The 17,119-nt window shown below is 42.7% G+C and overlaps 1 protein-coding gene across 9 annotated transcripts in view; it reads right to left on the bottom strand.

The window, feature by feature from the left end:
- TGFBR3 (transforming growth factor beta receptor 3) overlaps window positions 1-17,119 on the bottom strand; it is a 199,060-nt gene that overhangs the window by 34,641 nt on the left and 147,300 nt on the right. For all 9 annotated transcript variants that reach the window (XM_073896325.1, XM_025872178.2, XM_073896324.1 and 6 more), the window contains 7 exons: window positions 13,798-13,966; window positions 11,728-11,875; window positions 6,604-6,793; window positions 4,594-4,928; window positions 4,040-4,192; window positions 1,644-1,784; window positions 1,270-1,428 (listed from right to left, as the gene is read on the bottom strand). In XM_073896325.1, the coding sequence (XP_073752426.1) occupies window positions 1,270-1,428; window positions 1,644-1,784; window positions 4,040-4,192; window positions 4,594-4,928; window positions 6,604-6,793; window positions 11,728-11,875; window positions 13,798-13,966 (1,295 nt within the window). The remainder of the gene's footprint in view (window positions 1-1,269; window positions 1,429-1,643; window positions 1,785-4,039; window positions 4,193-4,593; window positions 4,929-6,603; window positions 6,794-11,727; window positions 11,876-13,797; window positions 13,967-17,119) is intronic.

Below are 17,119 nucleotides of genomic sequence, written 5' to 3'. Positions count from 1 at the left end.
TCTAGAGCCAGTGGGCTCTATCCCAGAATCTGAACAAATGTGAGAGTTATTTATCTTTCTGAAATAGAAATATGTGCTCTGAAGTCACTTTCAACTTATGGAAGCATCCCATTTCGACCCCGTAAGCTTCTCACTCCTCGCCCAGTAAAGTAGAACACTAGCTTGCAGTTTAGCCCCAAAACTAGCTCAGGAGAAGATGATGTTCCTGTAAGACCAGCAGATATCCTAGAATCTAATCTAAACCTGGATATTTGCACTGCTAAGTGGTCATATTTTCTCCTCTTTAAATGGCAATTTGAGGATAAATGATAATAGCATCGAGTGGGCTCTTGAGCCAGACAACCTGAGTATGGACCTACTCTGAACTCCACTAGTTACTGTCTGACCTTAGACAAGTTTGTGCCTCAATTTCCTCACCCCTAAAATGGGGATATCAATAGTCTTGTCTCATTGGACTGCTTTGAAGAGTAAATTACTACAATAATTATAACCAAGTTTGGCATAAAATAAATCTGCAACAAATATTAGCTGTTATTACTTCATTCTTACTACCACTACCTAATATTTTTATAGTTATTCCACAAACTTATGCTATGCATAATCATTACCATTACATATATGGAACAGCTTACTGCATTTATAGATACATTTAGATAATGATCTAAAAAAACCTTAATTTTCATGAGATAGGGTAGCACGCAGCATTTCACTGTGGTACCATGTGAGGTGGTGTGAAATGTTCTTGGTTAACTCTGACACTGCAACTACTGAACCACTGTTCCAAAAAAGCTAATGACAAGCAAGAACGGGGCTTTATTAGTAGAATTCACACCACTGATTTTTTTATTTTAGTTTATTTATTTGACAGAGAGAGAGTACAAGCGGGGGGAGCTACAGGCAGAGGGAGAAAAGGAGAAGCAGGCTCTCCGCTGAGCAAGGAGCCTGATGCAGGACTCAATCCCAGGACCCTGGGATCATGACCTGAGCCGAAGGCAGACGCTTAACCGACTGAGCCACCCAGGTGCCCCATCACACCACCGATTTTTTAAAAAAGCATTCATCTGTAAAACGCTCTCCCCATGTAGCAAATCCTGCAATGTCTTACTTTGGTCAGAAATCAACCTGGATGCATTTTCTGAGCCAAGCCCTCAAGGAGAGCTGGTTAATGGCCACAGGGAAGAACATGATGAGGTCTTCTGCTGCAGGCACCTTGGCTCTGCCCCAGGAGCTATGACAATTCCGCCCAAGGCTAATGTCCAGGTCTCATACCTCAACATAAATGTGTCCATTCTCTGCCACGGAGAAGACCCCCTGAGAGGGCACGAGAAAGAGGTCAGTGTTGTACAGCTCCATGTTGAAAGTGATGTTTCTGTTGGGTGGGTCCTGGAAGCTATTGGGATTCCCCACCTGCCGCAGGCTGCAATTAAACTGGGGAAAACAAACAAACAAACAAAACAGAGATAAATCCCAGTCAAATCAAGGATGAAGACCCTGGAACTTTGTAAGCTTTGGTCTTTAAAGAACATCCATTCTCCGCCCGCCTCCCCCCGCCCCCCCCCCACCGCACCACCCGCTAGTCCCTAACTAGGGCCAACCAAAAAGACAACATTCTCACAAACTACCTGCTGCAAACGAACACGTACCACCACAATTTCAGGTCGGCTGAAGAAGGAGGTATCACCTTCATCCATATCTCCTGGAAATCCATTATCGCCTGACTCCAAATCTTCATAACCATCTGGCCAGCCACTACTATCTCCAGGTGACGGAACCTGTATCACAATCTAAAAGGCAAAGAAAGCACAGTGTTGTTAAGACACCAAATCAATGATTTGGTTCTACCTCACACAAACACCCATGTAATAATTCAGATGCAAACTGAAAATCTGAACTTAAAAAAAACCAACGAAACTCCAAGTTTTCTTAGGATTCTACCTTCAAAGAGATTAAAAATAAAGAGAAACCCAACATACGTTCCAATTAAGACTTGAACTAAAATATGCATTTTTCCTTGTAAAAAATAAGACGTTTCAAACAGTGGGAAAAAACTAGGCACTGAAATAGGGCTGAACGGGGTTGTCAGTAGGCCAGTCTACACTGGAAGGGAGGGGGGCTTCTCTTTACATCAAAAATTCTAACAAATACTAAGAGCAAGCTAATTCAAAGAACTTTTCTTATTTGTACCCATCAAGATTTGTATAAAGTGTGAGTTGGAAACTAAGTACCTAATGTTTACTATTGAGCTAGTCTCCTCATCTTTTCTCTGTACTCCTCTATCTTTTCCTCATTTCCTCCCCCATATCTTTGTGTATGGTACAGATGCAGGAAAGAATCATGTTTTTATCTATGACAATCTATCTTAATGTTAGTTGAAATGACTATTCCTAGGTTAGTTCTAGATAACATGTAAAATTCACCTGAGGACCATGACTCCATAAATAAAATCTTAATTTCTTTGCATTTAGAGAATACTCACATTTTTTGTTTGGTTTTATTTCATGGGCTTAGATTTTTGAATATGGTGCAAAACAAAAATATGTATTAAGTCAGAAAATTGCTACAGTTATAATTGGAACAGCTACAATATTCACTGAAGGGAAGAGCATGGGAAGGGAATGTAGGAAAACCACTTCTCCATTCTTTACCAGTTCTGCAGAAAGAAGTATTGATGGAACTGAAGCCAAGTACCCAGGACATTGCTTATCCAATGTATCATCATCATAATACACACACACACACACACACACACACCCATGAGAAGAAAGGGATTTTAAGGGCTTAAGATACACCTTTCTCTTCCGAGGCAAATGTTTGTTTGTTTGTTTGTTTGTTTGTTTCACTTAACAGATTACCATAGCCTCTTATTGGTGTTAATTTAGTCATAAATTTAAAATTCCAAAATCAAGTATATCAGTGATATATGCCATTCATTATATCTGGAAAAACTGGATAATGTAAGAAAATTTAGTGTTGGAATTGGCAGGAGGGTGTTCATCATAGAGGTCAAAGGTTAATAAATGATTCCAGTAACAAAGGGAGATTAGCTGGGCCAGCCTGGTGTCAGGGAAAGATTAGTGGATGAGAGGTCAGGAAGCTGGATTCAGTCCTGGCTCTGCCATTAACTAGTTCCTCAAATCTAAGCAAGTCTCTTAATTCCCGGGAGTTCAATTTCCTCACCTGTGAAATGAGGAAGTTGAATGAGATCATCTGAAGGTTCTTTCCAGCTCAAACACTCTATGTCTGAAGAATAATAAACTTGGGTCCATAGGAGAGTCAGTGCCCACGTGAGCCACCCTGACAGAGCACCTGATCTCCAGTCTTTCTTCTGGATGGGTCAAGTGCATCTACTGAAGGGCAGTGGGACGGACATGAATGACAGTCCCACCCACCCTGTCCCATGCCAAAGCTGAACTCGGGGATTTATGAGCCTTATTTTTGCCGTCAAAAGTATAACCTGAACCGCAAAATTAACACTATAAAGTACTTGTGAAATTTCATGTTTCAAATTCTTTTAATATTCACTGCCTAGTGTGTATTTCTGCAAGAATTGGCTTAATCTGAAGAAAAAAGATTTAGATGAATGAGCTGACGAGAAGGATTTCTGAAAAGTGTAGGTTAGCTATTGCAGTGGGTTATCATTGGGGAAATCTATGTAATCTCGCTTTGGGTAACGTCAAAAGTAGCAAATCTCCTGATTTGCTTCATTGTAAGATCTTTCTCAGAGGTGGAGAGAGACTTAATAATTTCTTGAGAGCCGTTTTCGGATTTCTCTTGGTTCTTTTGTTCATGGGGAAAGGAGATGTCCTCCCATCTCTGGACAAAACTCAAATGAGGCCACAGAGACCATGTAGCTGGTTAGCTCAGTTGTGTAGACTCAGGGTCAAAGTACATCCCATTTTGTTGAGAACTGACGCTTGGCTTTGTTTAGGCCTGGGGTACACGCCCCTGCTCATGGTCATAGAAACTTTAAGGCTAATTTTAAGGTAACACCTGGCAAGGCTGTGGCAAAGGGCCAAGCTTTGTTTTGGAGAACACTCACGGAATTATAGTAAACCACACCATCTGGGGCTGACCGCCGGTGACGAGTACCACAGCCATTCAGGGGAGACTCCAAAATGAAGTGGGTGCCATTCATCTTGGCCTTGCAGGTAGGATCCAACAGGGTGAGCTCCATCCCTGAGTAGCTGTTGGCCTGAAACAACCACCACCAAAGACGTAAAGGGGGCGCCCACAGGCAGGTCTGCAGCACACGGGGAGCACGTTTTGCCCAGTCTTCCCATACAGTATTGGTTGCTGGAGGCCTGCGTTTCCCCTCCCTGCTCGCCTCCTCCCAACCTACCAAGGATTGTGTTTGTTGGCCTTGGAAATTCAATACCAAAATATTGACACATGAGGATCTGGAACCCCCCTCAACTGAGAACAACAGGACCCGAGTGAGACTCCCAGCCAAGGGGAAGTGAGTCCATCCAACTGAGAAAACAGTATCAAGTCCCCAGAGTTCAAAAGTGAAAGAAAGAGAAGGAAATAACTAACATACACTGGCGCAAGAGGGAAAAGGAGGTGGCTTTCTCTTCTCTAAGAAATTGCAATGACCTGAAAAGAATCTTTTTCTACAGCCACGATCATCTTCTCATCATCACATCTGACTGACAGGGCAACCTCCATGTTCCCTTGCACCTCCTCGGGCTCTGTGGGATCAGGAAACAGTTGTATGCTGGGGATGACCGGGGCCTTTGGCCGGGGGATCCCATCTTCTCCTCCTTCCTTCTGGCCTCTCCTGGCGATGTCAGGGAAGGGAAAGGGGAAACCTCCATTTCGGCCTCCCCCTCCTCGGATGGGTGGGTTCTCCAGGGCAGGCAGGGCGACAGGGTCCAGCAAGATCCGTAGCTCAGGAGGGATGGTATGGACTTCCTCATCTCTCATTTCCTCTGGTGGTGAAAGAAGAAGGCAAAACATCATCAGTGTTTGATACCAGGCCACAATCATCATCATTAGACGGAAGAACAAGGGGAACTAGCACAGAATGGGCATGTGTAAAACGACTCTTCACAAGCAATGTGTAAAAGAGATGGGGATCTGGAAGCCTGAATTCTAGTCCTGGTGTTCTTTCTAACTGACTGAGTGGCTTGGGGCCAATGGCTTATTTCTCTGTGTCTTGGTTTTCTAATTTTTAAAATTGAGGTTGGATTAGATCAATAGTTCTCTACTTTGGCTGCACATTAAAATTATTTGGGGAACTGAAAAAAATTCCCTATACCCAGGCTGTACCCCAGGTCAAATAAAAATCAGACTCTCTGGAGTGGAACCTAATCATTAATATGTTTAAAGCTCTCTGTATGGTTCCAATGTACACCCAAGGTTGAGAACCATTGGACTAGATAACTTCTAAGGCTCTATAAGCTATACAAATCTATGATTTGAATAAGAACATTATTGTCCCAATATATTATTGGGCCACTGAAATACCTCCCTTGAATCTAGAGATTCTTTAATTTCTCTAAGGAATTCTTGAAACAATATTGGCATTTTAAAATTATTCGCTATCTCCTTTCTGCCTACTAAATTCCAACAGCTATCTAGGCATCCTGGCCTTTTAGGACCTAGTCCTGAAAAGAGAAAGTTGCTTAGGCACACTTACTCCTTGAAAGGGAGAGACATATCTCCATATAATTAATGCTCAGTGTTCTGTCCTATTTTCAACAATTTAGGGAAGAAAAATTTTCCCAGTGTTGTCCATATCCAGTCTCAAAGCCAATGCCTGAGGTCAGTCCACCTCAGTGGAGCAGGAAGTGAAGATAACCAGAGGACATGAACTCTCCTTCAATACTATCTTTTGGAAAAAGATGGCACAGCCGTATGGATCCAAAAGAAATCAGAGCTTTGGAAGGTGTTTAATTTGTACGTTGATAGAAACCTTCACAACTCTTTGAGGTAGGGCCTGTTTTTTCTCCCATATTACTGAGGAGGAACCTGAGGCTCAGAGGTTAAGCAACTTCCCCCTGAAACGGTGAATAAGTGGCCCGTACTCAAACACTTGGTAGCAGTACCACTGGGGTAAGGAACAGGTCTGGGGATCAGAAAACTTGGGATTTGAGTCTCGCTAGCTACAAGGCTCTGGAAAAACCTCAAGAACCTGTTAATATTCCATTTTCTGCTCCATCCAACTGGGGTAAGAACTCCTGTGTTCCCTCTGGGTGAGATCGAGAAAGTGCCTGGTAACTACTGTCCTACAAGATACAGCTTGACCTAGGACTTCTCCCCTGTAGTAGGAGCAGCTGTACCTCAGCTGTAAGTGATTAGTAGGCACTTCTGAGAGAAGAATCCAGGCTAATTTGCTCCTAATGTAATCACAGTGAATTATTTGATCTACAACGAAGTTCTCCAACATGCAATCAACTCTGTTAGTGAGAAATCTGTACCAAAGACCGTTTCCTCAAAATAATCTATCACAATTCTAGATAACCTTAAGCTTTATAGTAGTCAAATGAATCATCAAAATTTACAACAGAACAACAGCACCATATAAGCTGAAATGAGAGTTCCTCATTGGAAAGCCTCATTTGGTGGATATTTTTACTTGAGGAAAAAAAAAATCACACTTACCATTGTTTTCAAGCTGAAGATGGAATCTGTTAGCCACAGGAGCCACTGTATATGATGTTACTGGACTATAGCCATTGTCCAAAGCCCACTTGACCAGATTCTCTTGGGTTGAAGGAATGTCATCTCTTATTGATTTGGTCATTATCATGGATCTTTCACTCTCTTTCCCAAAGCCAATACTGTTAGGAGCCTAAAGATAACAGCAAAATTTCACTCATGAGTCTAAAACTAAACAGTGCTTTAAATAAGAATTGAATAGCTGAAACAAACAGATTCTACATATTGTAGATGAAGGAACTATTTATTCTTTTGATCCCTATTTTCCTTGGACTAAGGACACTGGCATGAAAATCTTTAATAGCAGATTAAAAGAAATCTATTCATGCTGTTTGATCATACCATTTGGGTTGCTTATATTGATAAAAATAACCCAATGATCGCTAAGTAGCTACACATTAAGTATACCTAATATGTTACCAGAGTTAGTTTAATGTTTTAAATTATATATGCATACATATCAAACTTTTCCTTATTTTTACTTAAAATGATGTATAAAATATACAGATGTGCATGTTATCCTGCCAAAAATATGTCCCTGCTTCTATCTCCTGTACCCTAGATTTAAATGAAAGAAGTCACAACCTAGTTACTTCACTGTGGAGACCGTCTCATCTTTGTAAACTATTAAATTCCATATGGTGAAATAACCATACTGATATTGCAGTTATAATTTATGATCAATTTAGTGATCCTGTCACTGTATTCATTTGTCAAGTTTATTAACTGTATATGCTTAGATTTTGTCTTTTAAATATTAATTCCTTAATTTGGGTTACTGTCTCTCTAACCAATATTTCATCCCACAATACAAGTTGACTTTCACTTGGTAATTAGTTACAAAATGAATAGTGAATGATAGAAATCCTTCCAAGAAAGGACTGAGTAACCAAGACACGGATGGTAAATTTCCACATCACCTGGCTCCTAGGACAGTGATCTTGTCAGATGCGAGGGAGCTGAATGTTGTGGGGAAGTGCCAAAACGAAGGCACCACCTTTTCAACAACTGCTCCAACAAGGCTGGCAAGCCCTTCCAGCACGCAGATCAGACCATTTTCATGCCGTATAAAGATCACTTTAATTTCCATGCCCAATTATTTTCTCCTGCATACATGCAGCATTTTTCCCCAAATTCCCCATTTGTTTCCCATTCTATTTGCCCCTAACAGGACTAAATATTAATCCTTTCCCACTGCAAAACCATAGAAGATTCACAGGCTCTAAGCTCTCTTGGCCTCTTTGGTTGTGGGATATTGGCTGAGGACACATATTTTCAATTCAAAGCTCAAAGGCTCTCCCCCAGGGTATTTTTCTGTTACCCAAAGTGTTTCTCCAAAGCTGCGAAGCTGCGTGACTGGCCAGTCACAATCATGCATGCAAAGGAACCATGCTTCGCAGCCATTTGTGAAAAACTCAGTTTCACAGGTTTGGAATCTTCTAGCTCTTACTTTGATTCAGAGGAAATGTCCTGGGGGAAGGAAGGGTTAAAAAAAAAAAAACTAAACTAAGATGAGGTAAAGAAGGATCCAATTCGTTCTTAAAACTTAGTTTCTTAGGCGCAGCTTCTAGCCTTTCAAAGCAGCATGTCATTTTGGTTGGCTGGACTTGCAACACTGGCCTAAACAGGACTGCTTGGCCTCATCTGCCCTAGTCTTTTATGTTGTTGGACAGCTGAGAAAATACTGTATTTCCAGAATACTATCATCACAACTGCCACCTGTCTTTTTGGTACCAGTATGGAATGATTTGTTTACACCTTTCCACATTAAATCTAGGAGCTGTCAGTACAACTCATATTGATTACGCCTCGGGACTTACAAAGCTAGAAATCTATCTACACATTTGTAAAACAGCAAGGCTTGGCAAGTTGGTTCCTTCCCAGCAATGAGTGAATTCCTCACCCTGTATTTCTGGGAGTCCCCAGGCTTTTCCAAGGCTTCAGTGTAGCTACTCCAAATGGGAGTTTTCTGGGGGGGGGGGCGGTCCTCCAAATACCGCCACTATGTTTCAGCCACATCTTTGTGAAGGATGGTGAGCTAGGTAGAGTCCAAGCACCTCCCTCCCCCCTTCCCCTCCACTGCCAAACACACACTTGCATCAGAACTGATGGTGGAGGGGGAGAGGTTGGTCAGAGATGTAATGCATATTCCCACTGGGATTAAAACATGTCTTTTCTAAGAACAAGCTGCCTATCATCAACTCTGAAGTGCTGAGACCATTTGAAATAGTATAACAAAAAATTTCTAGTAAGTTTCCTCCATCCATTCTTTTATGTTTCAGAGGTTCTTCCAAAATGTGATTATGCATGGTCCATAGGGGACCTGAAGAAAGAGCCAGAGCTGGGCATTGCGGATGCTTCTAGTATTCCCGTTCTTGTCCACAGTCCTGCCCTTTGCATCTCTTTGGACCATTCTGTCATTTGGAGGGTGCATTCTGCCCCATGCCCCACCCCCTACAAGCACACACATGCCATTCATGTTTAATGGGGCGCTTCTTTACATTTACCCCATCAAGTTCCTTATAATTCTTTTAGTAGACATTTTGTTTTTCACTTTGTTTAGAGAAGTTGCTCTTATAGACAAATTTTTGAAAAATTGCTTGTGGAAGGAAGATGAACTCCCTTTTTATGGCAAGCATTGTGCTAGAAGCTTTACATATGTTCTTTAATTCTCCTGTAAAATATAAGGAGATGGGCATTATTATTCCCTGATTAGAGAGGGGAACCCTGAGGTGCACAGAAATAGCACGTATGGTGGAGACCACCATGTACATCCAGTGTGGCAAGTGCTTTAGATGAAATACCCAGTAGGCACCTGACAAACGTTTGTTGAATGAAGGAATGAACGAACTCTACCATACCTCACAAGAACTCTCGAGGTGAGTACTATCATCATATCCGTTTCGTAGGTGAGGCCACAGACTATCAACTAAGGATTGTCATTCCTCTACCAACTAAGAGGAATGACAATCAGAAATGGGATTTGATTCCAGCCCTGTCAGGCACAAAAGCCATGGTTCTTGCCACTCTACCAGGCTATCTCTGAAGAAAATACTATGAACAAGGCCACTATAAACCCCATCCCCTTTCTAAGCATGAGTGTATGTTTTTTTAGTAGCAGGTACCTTCCCCTCATAGCACAGGCAGAATTCACATCTGAGACTGGGAGTTAGGAAATCACAAAGCATGAAACGGATTGGGAGAATAAAAAAGAACATCATGCAACATTACCTAATTGTTTAGTAATGTTGTCATGCATTGTCCAAAATTGGCCTGGAACAGGAGTACAGCCAAAGAGGGGAATATAAACAGATCTTGCACTGGGATGAGCAATCTCATTTCTAGCCCTCCTTATTCATATGAAAAGTGAAGGCATTCACAGCGAACTCCAGGAACACATGCTCAGGTACAGAGAGAGCCACTGAAGGGTCAGAGCCGAAAGAACATTTACACAACTCCAGCAGGGAATTAAAATGTACCGTATGTTTTTGCCTTTCAAAGCATGATTCCCTTTCCTGTTTTTGTTATTCTGAAAATTAAAAACATTTGGTTGGTGTGCCAGGCAGCAAATGCTGTAGACACCCCGGGTCACCAACACCCTTCATGCCATGCCAGGGAAAGCAATCAAAACAGCTCTGACTTCAGAAAATCACGGCTGGGCTTTGTTCTCGACACCAAATTAATGGATCACCCTTACACACGATGGTTTATTTGGATCCTCTCAAAGTTTAAAAAAAAAAAAAACCCACAGGAACCAGAAACGATTACTTTAAAATTAAGATGTGTATGCTCGTGGCTTTGCCTGCTGCCTCTGGTGAGTGCTCGTGCATGATGGTACCTAGGGGAGCAGCGGCTTTGTTCACTGCTGTATTACACTTAAGGATAAATAACACCCAACCAAAGGTATCCCTCCCCCCCAAATACTGAAAACATAAAATCCTCTCCAACTGATACAATGCAGGTACTGAAAAAGGAATCAGACACAATTTTTTAAAAAGACAATGCACAAAAATTGAAATCTATAAAAGAGATGCTAAGATAGTTATATTCTTGAAAATGAAGAGGGAGAGTTTTCCTTTAACTTTCAATGTAATTTGTGCAATATTCTGTCATCTTCCTAAAAATATTTGAAAAAGATTTATTTTGGGGCACCTGGGTGGTGCAGTTGGTTAAGCGTCTGACTCTTGGTTTCAGCTCAGGCCATGATGCCGGGGTTGTGGGATCAAGCCCCGTGTCAGGCTCCTCACTTAATACGGAGTCTGCTTGAGATTCTCTCTCCCTCTCCTTCTAAGCTTTCCCCCACTCTCTCTCTCAAATAAAGAAATAAATCTTTAAAAAAATTTATTTTACTGAATTTCAACATTCGACTTCTCAGGAGATTAGCTGCTGTTTGCCTATCACACCAACCAATTAAACTTCTTAAGTATATTTCCTTCATGAAAATAATGCTTAGGGAATAGGCTGGGGGTACTTTTCCTGTATCATTTCACTAACCTCTCCATTACTGTGATTCTTTTATCAGTGTTTCTCTCTCAGAAGTTAGAAGAAGCAAAAAGACACGCCAATAGCATGTACTTATCTCAAAAAGAAAAGTCAACAGTATGAGCTGGGGTCAGCCCAATTTTCCACACCTTCCCTAAATACCTCACCCCAAAGTAAGAGCTGATATTCAGTACCACGACACTGAGGCCCTTACAGGACTGTCAGCCATGAAAGGCCCCATTATGCAAGTTATTCTACACTTACTCTGACTGGAAACTACACTCATACACGTCAGGAATTTCACAAATGAGGCAACAGGGTCCAGAGAGGTTAAGGGACTCGCCCAAGGTCACTGTTTTTAAATGGCAGAGTCTGGACTCACATCTCGATCTTGACCCCAGAGGCCACGCTTTTAACCACCACACTGTCTGCCCTTATCAGGAGAAACCAAGGAGCAGCCTATTTCACAAAGTGAAAAACAACAGAGAGAGCTCAGAGAAGCAGAAACTTCACAAAAATAACACACATAAGCACAGCTTAAATTGCTGCCATGCATCAAAACAAAGAAATGCTCCACCAACTTACAACAACTTTCAGGTTTCCCTTAACATCAAAAGACTTGATCACCCAGTTGACAGACTTTTTGCACTTCAAGATCAGGATGAGATTTTTGACCACCTCAAGGTCCTTTTGAGAAGGTCTTATGTCAATTATTATGTCCACCTGGAAAGCACTGTGAATGGAAAACAAAGGCAAAGTTAGGACCCAAATGCCAGAAAGTTGCAACTCTCTCCTCTCTTCCAAGTCTTCATGTTTCCAGTGTCTGGCCAGTTGATTAAAAAGCTGGACTTGATCCCAGGCAAATGACATGTGCAAAACAGATTGTTAGTGCACACAAAACAAAATGGTTTTACATAACAATAGACAAATATGCCTGCTGATAATTGGACACTAAAATTTTTCTCCTTCTTTAGAAAAAAAAAAAAAAGATGGTTACTTAATGCATCCACTGTTTGAAATGGACTTGGGCAACCAGAGTTGTTTACTTTTAAAGCAGAATTGTTGCTTTTCAACCTTCAACACCTTCAATGTGTAACTTTCCAATTTCCTATATGCTCAAAATCCTTCAAAACCAGAAATTTAAGTGCCAGTTTGGTAAGGAAGGTGGCAGGGAGGAGGGAGGCCTGGTAATAAAAACAAAACAAACAAACAAACAAACAAAAAAACCAAACTAGGACACTTCAGATAAAATAAGTGAAAGGCTAGAAAATTTGACTTATATAAGGTTTGCTTAAGCCATTAACATTAGCTACAGAATCATATCTGTATTTACTTTCCCAAACTTCTGGATATACAGTTATTAAAATAAAGAAAACAGATGGCCAACCAAGTGATTACTGGAAAATTGATGAACACAACCCAAACTTCTAAGAATTCAGTATAAAAGAGATTTTTTTTTAACCAAACAATAACATTTCTGTCATTCTGAATTTAAAGGAAAGTATTTCTTTCCATTTGGTTTTACACACTTGTAAAGCATATGATGAATGATATACTCAAATGAAGCCTAAGGCTTAATATCTAAGCACATTTGCCAGATTGCTTCTATTCCTGTTCTCTTTTAAATTTTCCACAAAATTCTTCATGTGGGACCGAATGGAATCTTCCCAAAACTGATGTGTAGTTTATTCATTTTGAAAGCAAAATTTGATTAGAATTTTAACTTTGAAATCCCTCTACAGTATAAATTTACATTTTAAGTCACTAGTCCACAGGAATGCAGGCTAAAGTGGGAGAAAGAGCCACTTTTCCTCTTTTATTCTCTTTTTTAATTCCCTAATCATTCTTGACGGGGAGAGTTAAATTTTTAGTCCTGGGGCAAGAAGCTGAGGGTAGAAGAAGGAGAAAAAGAACACAAGCGAGAGGCAGGTTGTATCTAATGGCTCTCTGGTGTGTCACCATGAAGGGTCACACCTACACACACACACACACACACACACACACACACACACAGCTTTAAAGCAATCTGAGTGCAAATATGCTACTAGAACACTAGGAACAGAATTTTATTAAAAACAGAATGTTATTAAAATTATAATTATGTTAATAAGGCATGTAATTATTTTTTATCAGGGATAACCTCAAAGGAGACATCAGTGTCCAGAAGTTCAGAAGAGGCTTCAGAAACTTATCTAGAATATAGGGGATCTAGAGACAGATGTAGAAAATAAAATACACCATTGGTGCCTTCACTCCCTTTTTCAAAACTTCTGTTAATTCACCCAAAGCATCTAACCTTCTACACAGGAAGGGTTGTACCTCTCTCTGCCTCAAGTCAGTAAAGATCTTTATTTTCATCTCTCTCTCTTTTTTAAGATTTTATTTACTTATTTATTTGAGAGAGAGAGAGCAAGCGGGGGGAGGGGTAAGGGGAGAGGGAGAGACTCTCAAGCACACTCTGCGCTGAGCCAGGAGCCCTACACGGGGCTCAATGTCATGACCGGGAGACCATGACCTGAGCAGAAACCAAGAGTTGGACGCTTAATTGACTGCACCATCCAGGCACCCCTTTCATCTCCTCTCAGTTCAAAACACACACACACACACACACACACACACACACACACACACACACACACAATCACACTCACTTACCTGTAGGGGTTAGAGTTGGGGGTAATTAACTCAATGATGTGTACTTCCTTATCCTGGGGCTGGCTGGATATCACACAACCCTCTGCTGCTTTGGGCTGAAGGTACTCAGCAAGGTAATTGAGCGAGAGAAAATTCTTCCCTATGTTGCACGTGGGAGGGAACACTTGATCTGAAAGTCAAGAAGCCCAGGACAATCCGTCAAACGGCTGAGCTATGTGGTAACCAGAATCGAAGGGAAGAAGGCGACAGTGACACTGAGCAGGTTCAGGACCCAGGGAACCACAAGCCCTAGGAAGTGCCTTAGAACTCCTCAGCCATGGCGCTGAAATGCCTCCCATATCGTCGCCAGTGACCTCCTACTGACCAACTCTATTGGCCTCTTTGGGTCTAAAGCTTGTCCTTTCCTGTTCTCTGTGACACTGCTTTGTCTTCGTCCACTTCCTCTGACCTATCTCTCGTCCCTCTCCCTGGTTCCTCCTCCTCTGCCCATTCGTTAAACACCAGCAATCCTCAATCTTCAGTGCACACCAGAATCCACCCATTCGGGACCCCACCCCAGAGATTCTGATTTGGAAGACCTGGGGTGGGGGTGGGGGTGCCTAGGAAGCTTTCTTTTTGAAGAGCTCCATAGTTGATTCTGATACAAAACCAAGGCTAAGAACCCCGTTCCTTCCTCAATCCCTGTTTCGTCTCACGTTCTTCCCAGATGATCTCCATCACTCCCAGGGCTTCAACCTGCCCCTTGATCATCACTCTCTTTTCTGAGCTGCAGACTTGTGTTGTCTTCTGTCTACCAAGCACATAAAATCCAATAGGTAGTTCACAGCCTGCATATGCGCTCCTGAAATCATGATCTATCCTATTCCCCAGACATGCTCCTCCTTGGATATGTGTTCATTCCTATTCCCCAGACATGCTCCTCCTTGGATATGTGTTCATTCCTATTCCCCAGACATGCTCCTCCTTGGATATTTGTTATTTCCTATTCCCCAGATATGCTCCTCCTTGGATATTTGTTCATTCCTATTCCCCAGATAGGCTCCTCCTTGGATATTTGTTATTTCAATTAATAGGAGAACCAACCACCTAATTAATTCTCTGGCCTGCTAGTGAGAATTAGTCATTCCCTCATATTTATTCACCACAACACTACAGATCTAAAGACTGAAGGAAGGAGTTTGGGGTAAACAGTGAGGGCAGACTTTCACTCTTTCTCACAATCTTGACGCAGATGACTAACACTTCGGTAATACTTTACATTTTACAAGGTGCTTTCACAAACATCATCTCGTTGTGCTGAGGGCTGCTCATCACCTCCACCAGGGAAAGTGATACAAGTACCGAGAGTCTGAAGATACTCCCGTTTACACATGCCGTTTACACAGCACTGCGCTTGATGGGATTTCCAGCCAGTGGTTTAAATGTTTAAACAGAACTCGAAAATGCTGGCTGTGTAACAGCTGGGACCAGTGTCAAGGAAGTTCTAGGTGTAGCAAACTTTTTTTCAGAAGGGGTAATTAATCAGAGCCCTGGCACGTTAATGAAACAACGTTCTGCCTCTTTCATTGAACAGACAGGATGCTGGGGTTCAAATTCATGTGCAAGTGTCACTCAGGAGAGAGGGATCAGCCCAGGAGGTCCCCAGATTGGGTTGATGCTGCCCTGCTCCCAACCCCCACCAAGCCTGCATCACCTCCCTCGTGCCGAAGTCTACAGCGCACATGGCGGCATCCTGGCTCTGGGCACCCTGGCGCCCTCAGCACCAGGTCAAGACCAGAGGGGACCAGAGGAGCTCACGAGGCCCCGGCATGCAGGCTCTTCACCCTGCGTTCTTCCCTACAGACACCCTCAGAGAGAAGAGGCCGGGGCTCCACTGACTCCGGCGGCTGGAGCAGCCTCCCCCCCTCCCCACATCTGCTGAGGGTTTTGCCAGATGAACAGATGAGGAATGCACACTGTGCAGCTGCAGGCCTGCGGATGCCTCCCCCAGATCACAGGATGGAAAATGATACCGGGGTGGCAAGACTGAAACGGAATCAAGAATCAGAGGGGGTGTGTACGGGTCACAGAAAAGCTAGTCTGGAACTCAAAGTACTAGAACCCTCTCGGGACGCTGGCCTGCAGATCCGTCCAGTTCACAGGTGTGCCTGGTTTGCATCTGGTGTAGAGTAGGCACATGGTGTAGGTTTCCTGAATTGACACACAATGATGTGAGATTTGAGACAAATAACAAAAAACTCACCCACGTTGTGACTAGGAAATGTTTAAAAGTTGCCGGTATTAAGGGCTGGTCCCAGATGCCATTGTCACTAAGTTGAATAAGCTGATCACTCTCTGTTGTGTACACATGTGTGCGTATGAGTTCTTTTTCCCCCAAACGACCTTCCGCACGCCTGGCATCAAAACTTACACCAACTGCCAAGTAGAAAGGAAACCACAAAGGGGAATCCCCGCGTAGAAACCTGGCAAGTTTTTTGGGGAAAAAAGTCACATGCTTACTTGTATTTTAGGAAAGGACTGACAAATGACTTTGCAACCTAGAATGACAGACTCTGGAAACATGGTGGGTAATGCAAACTCCTCATTTTCTTGCTGTGGAAACTGAGGCATAGGTGGCAAATCAGAGGGTTGCTTGAAGTCTCACAGTTAACGAGACTGGTTGGGATAAGAACTGAAACTCCTTGATTCTTCCACTCTAGGTATGCAGGTAGTAGTTCTCTAATGTTAGCACGTATCTGAATCACCAGGAATGCTTGTTAAAACACAGGTGGCTAGACCCCACCCCCAGAGCTTTCAGTCCAGTTAGTCTTGGACGGGCCCAAGAATTGGCATTTCTAATAAGTTCCCAGGTGATGAGGATGCTGTTGGGGCGGGAACCATATTTGAGAGCCACTGGGGATAGAGCAAGAGGAGGCTCATGGCCTGGGATCCCTGGACTCAAGCAAGGTAGAGACAAGTCAGGTTCTGGGAAGCTGGCTGATGAGCCCTGCTCAGTGGAGCCTGATCCATGGTGATAGATGACATCACCTCGTGGTCCACCAACCTAACCAAGGACCCTCATTTCTCCCAACTGCTCTTCTCCATGCTACCAGTGACTCGTACCCAATTGGTGGCTGGAATCAAGTTTCAGGGGCTCCAAAGGTGTTATCAAGGAGTCATCAGCTTTTACTGGACTGGACACCAGGTCCTTTAAGTTCTTCCCTGGCTCAGCGTGTGGCCCTGGGGACGTCACTAAACTCCTCACTCTCAAGGCAGGCGACGACTGCACATGGAAGTTCATGCACTGTCAAGAGAACAGCTCAACATTCTAAGTGTTACTGTA

The sequence above is a fragment of the Callorhinus ursinus genome, unplaced genomic scaffold, assembly GCF_003265705.2.
Source record: "Callorhinus ursinus isolate GAN/ISIS: 27379988/994484 unplaced genomic scaffold, GSC_fseal_2.0 scaffold9, whole genome shotgun sequence".
NCBI lineage: Eukaryota > Metazoa > Chordata > Mammalia > Carnivora > Otariidae > Callorhinus > Callorhinus ursinus.
This window is presented reverse-complemented; position numbering and strand designations above follow the sequence as displayed.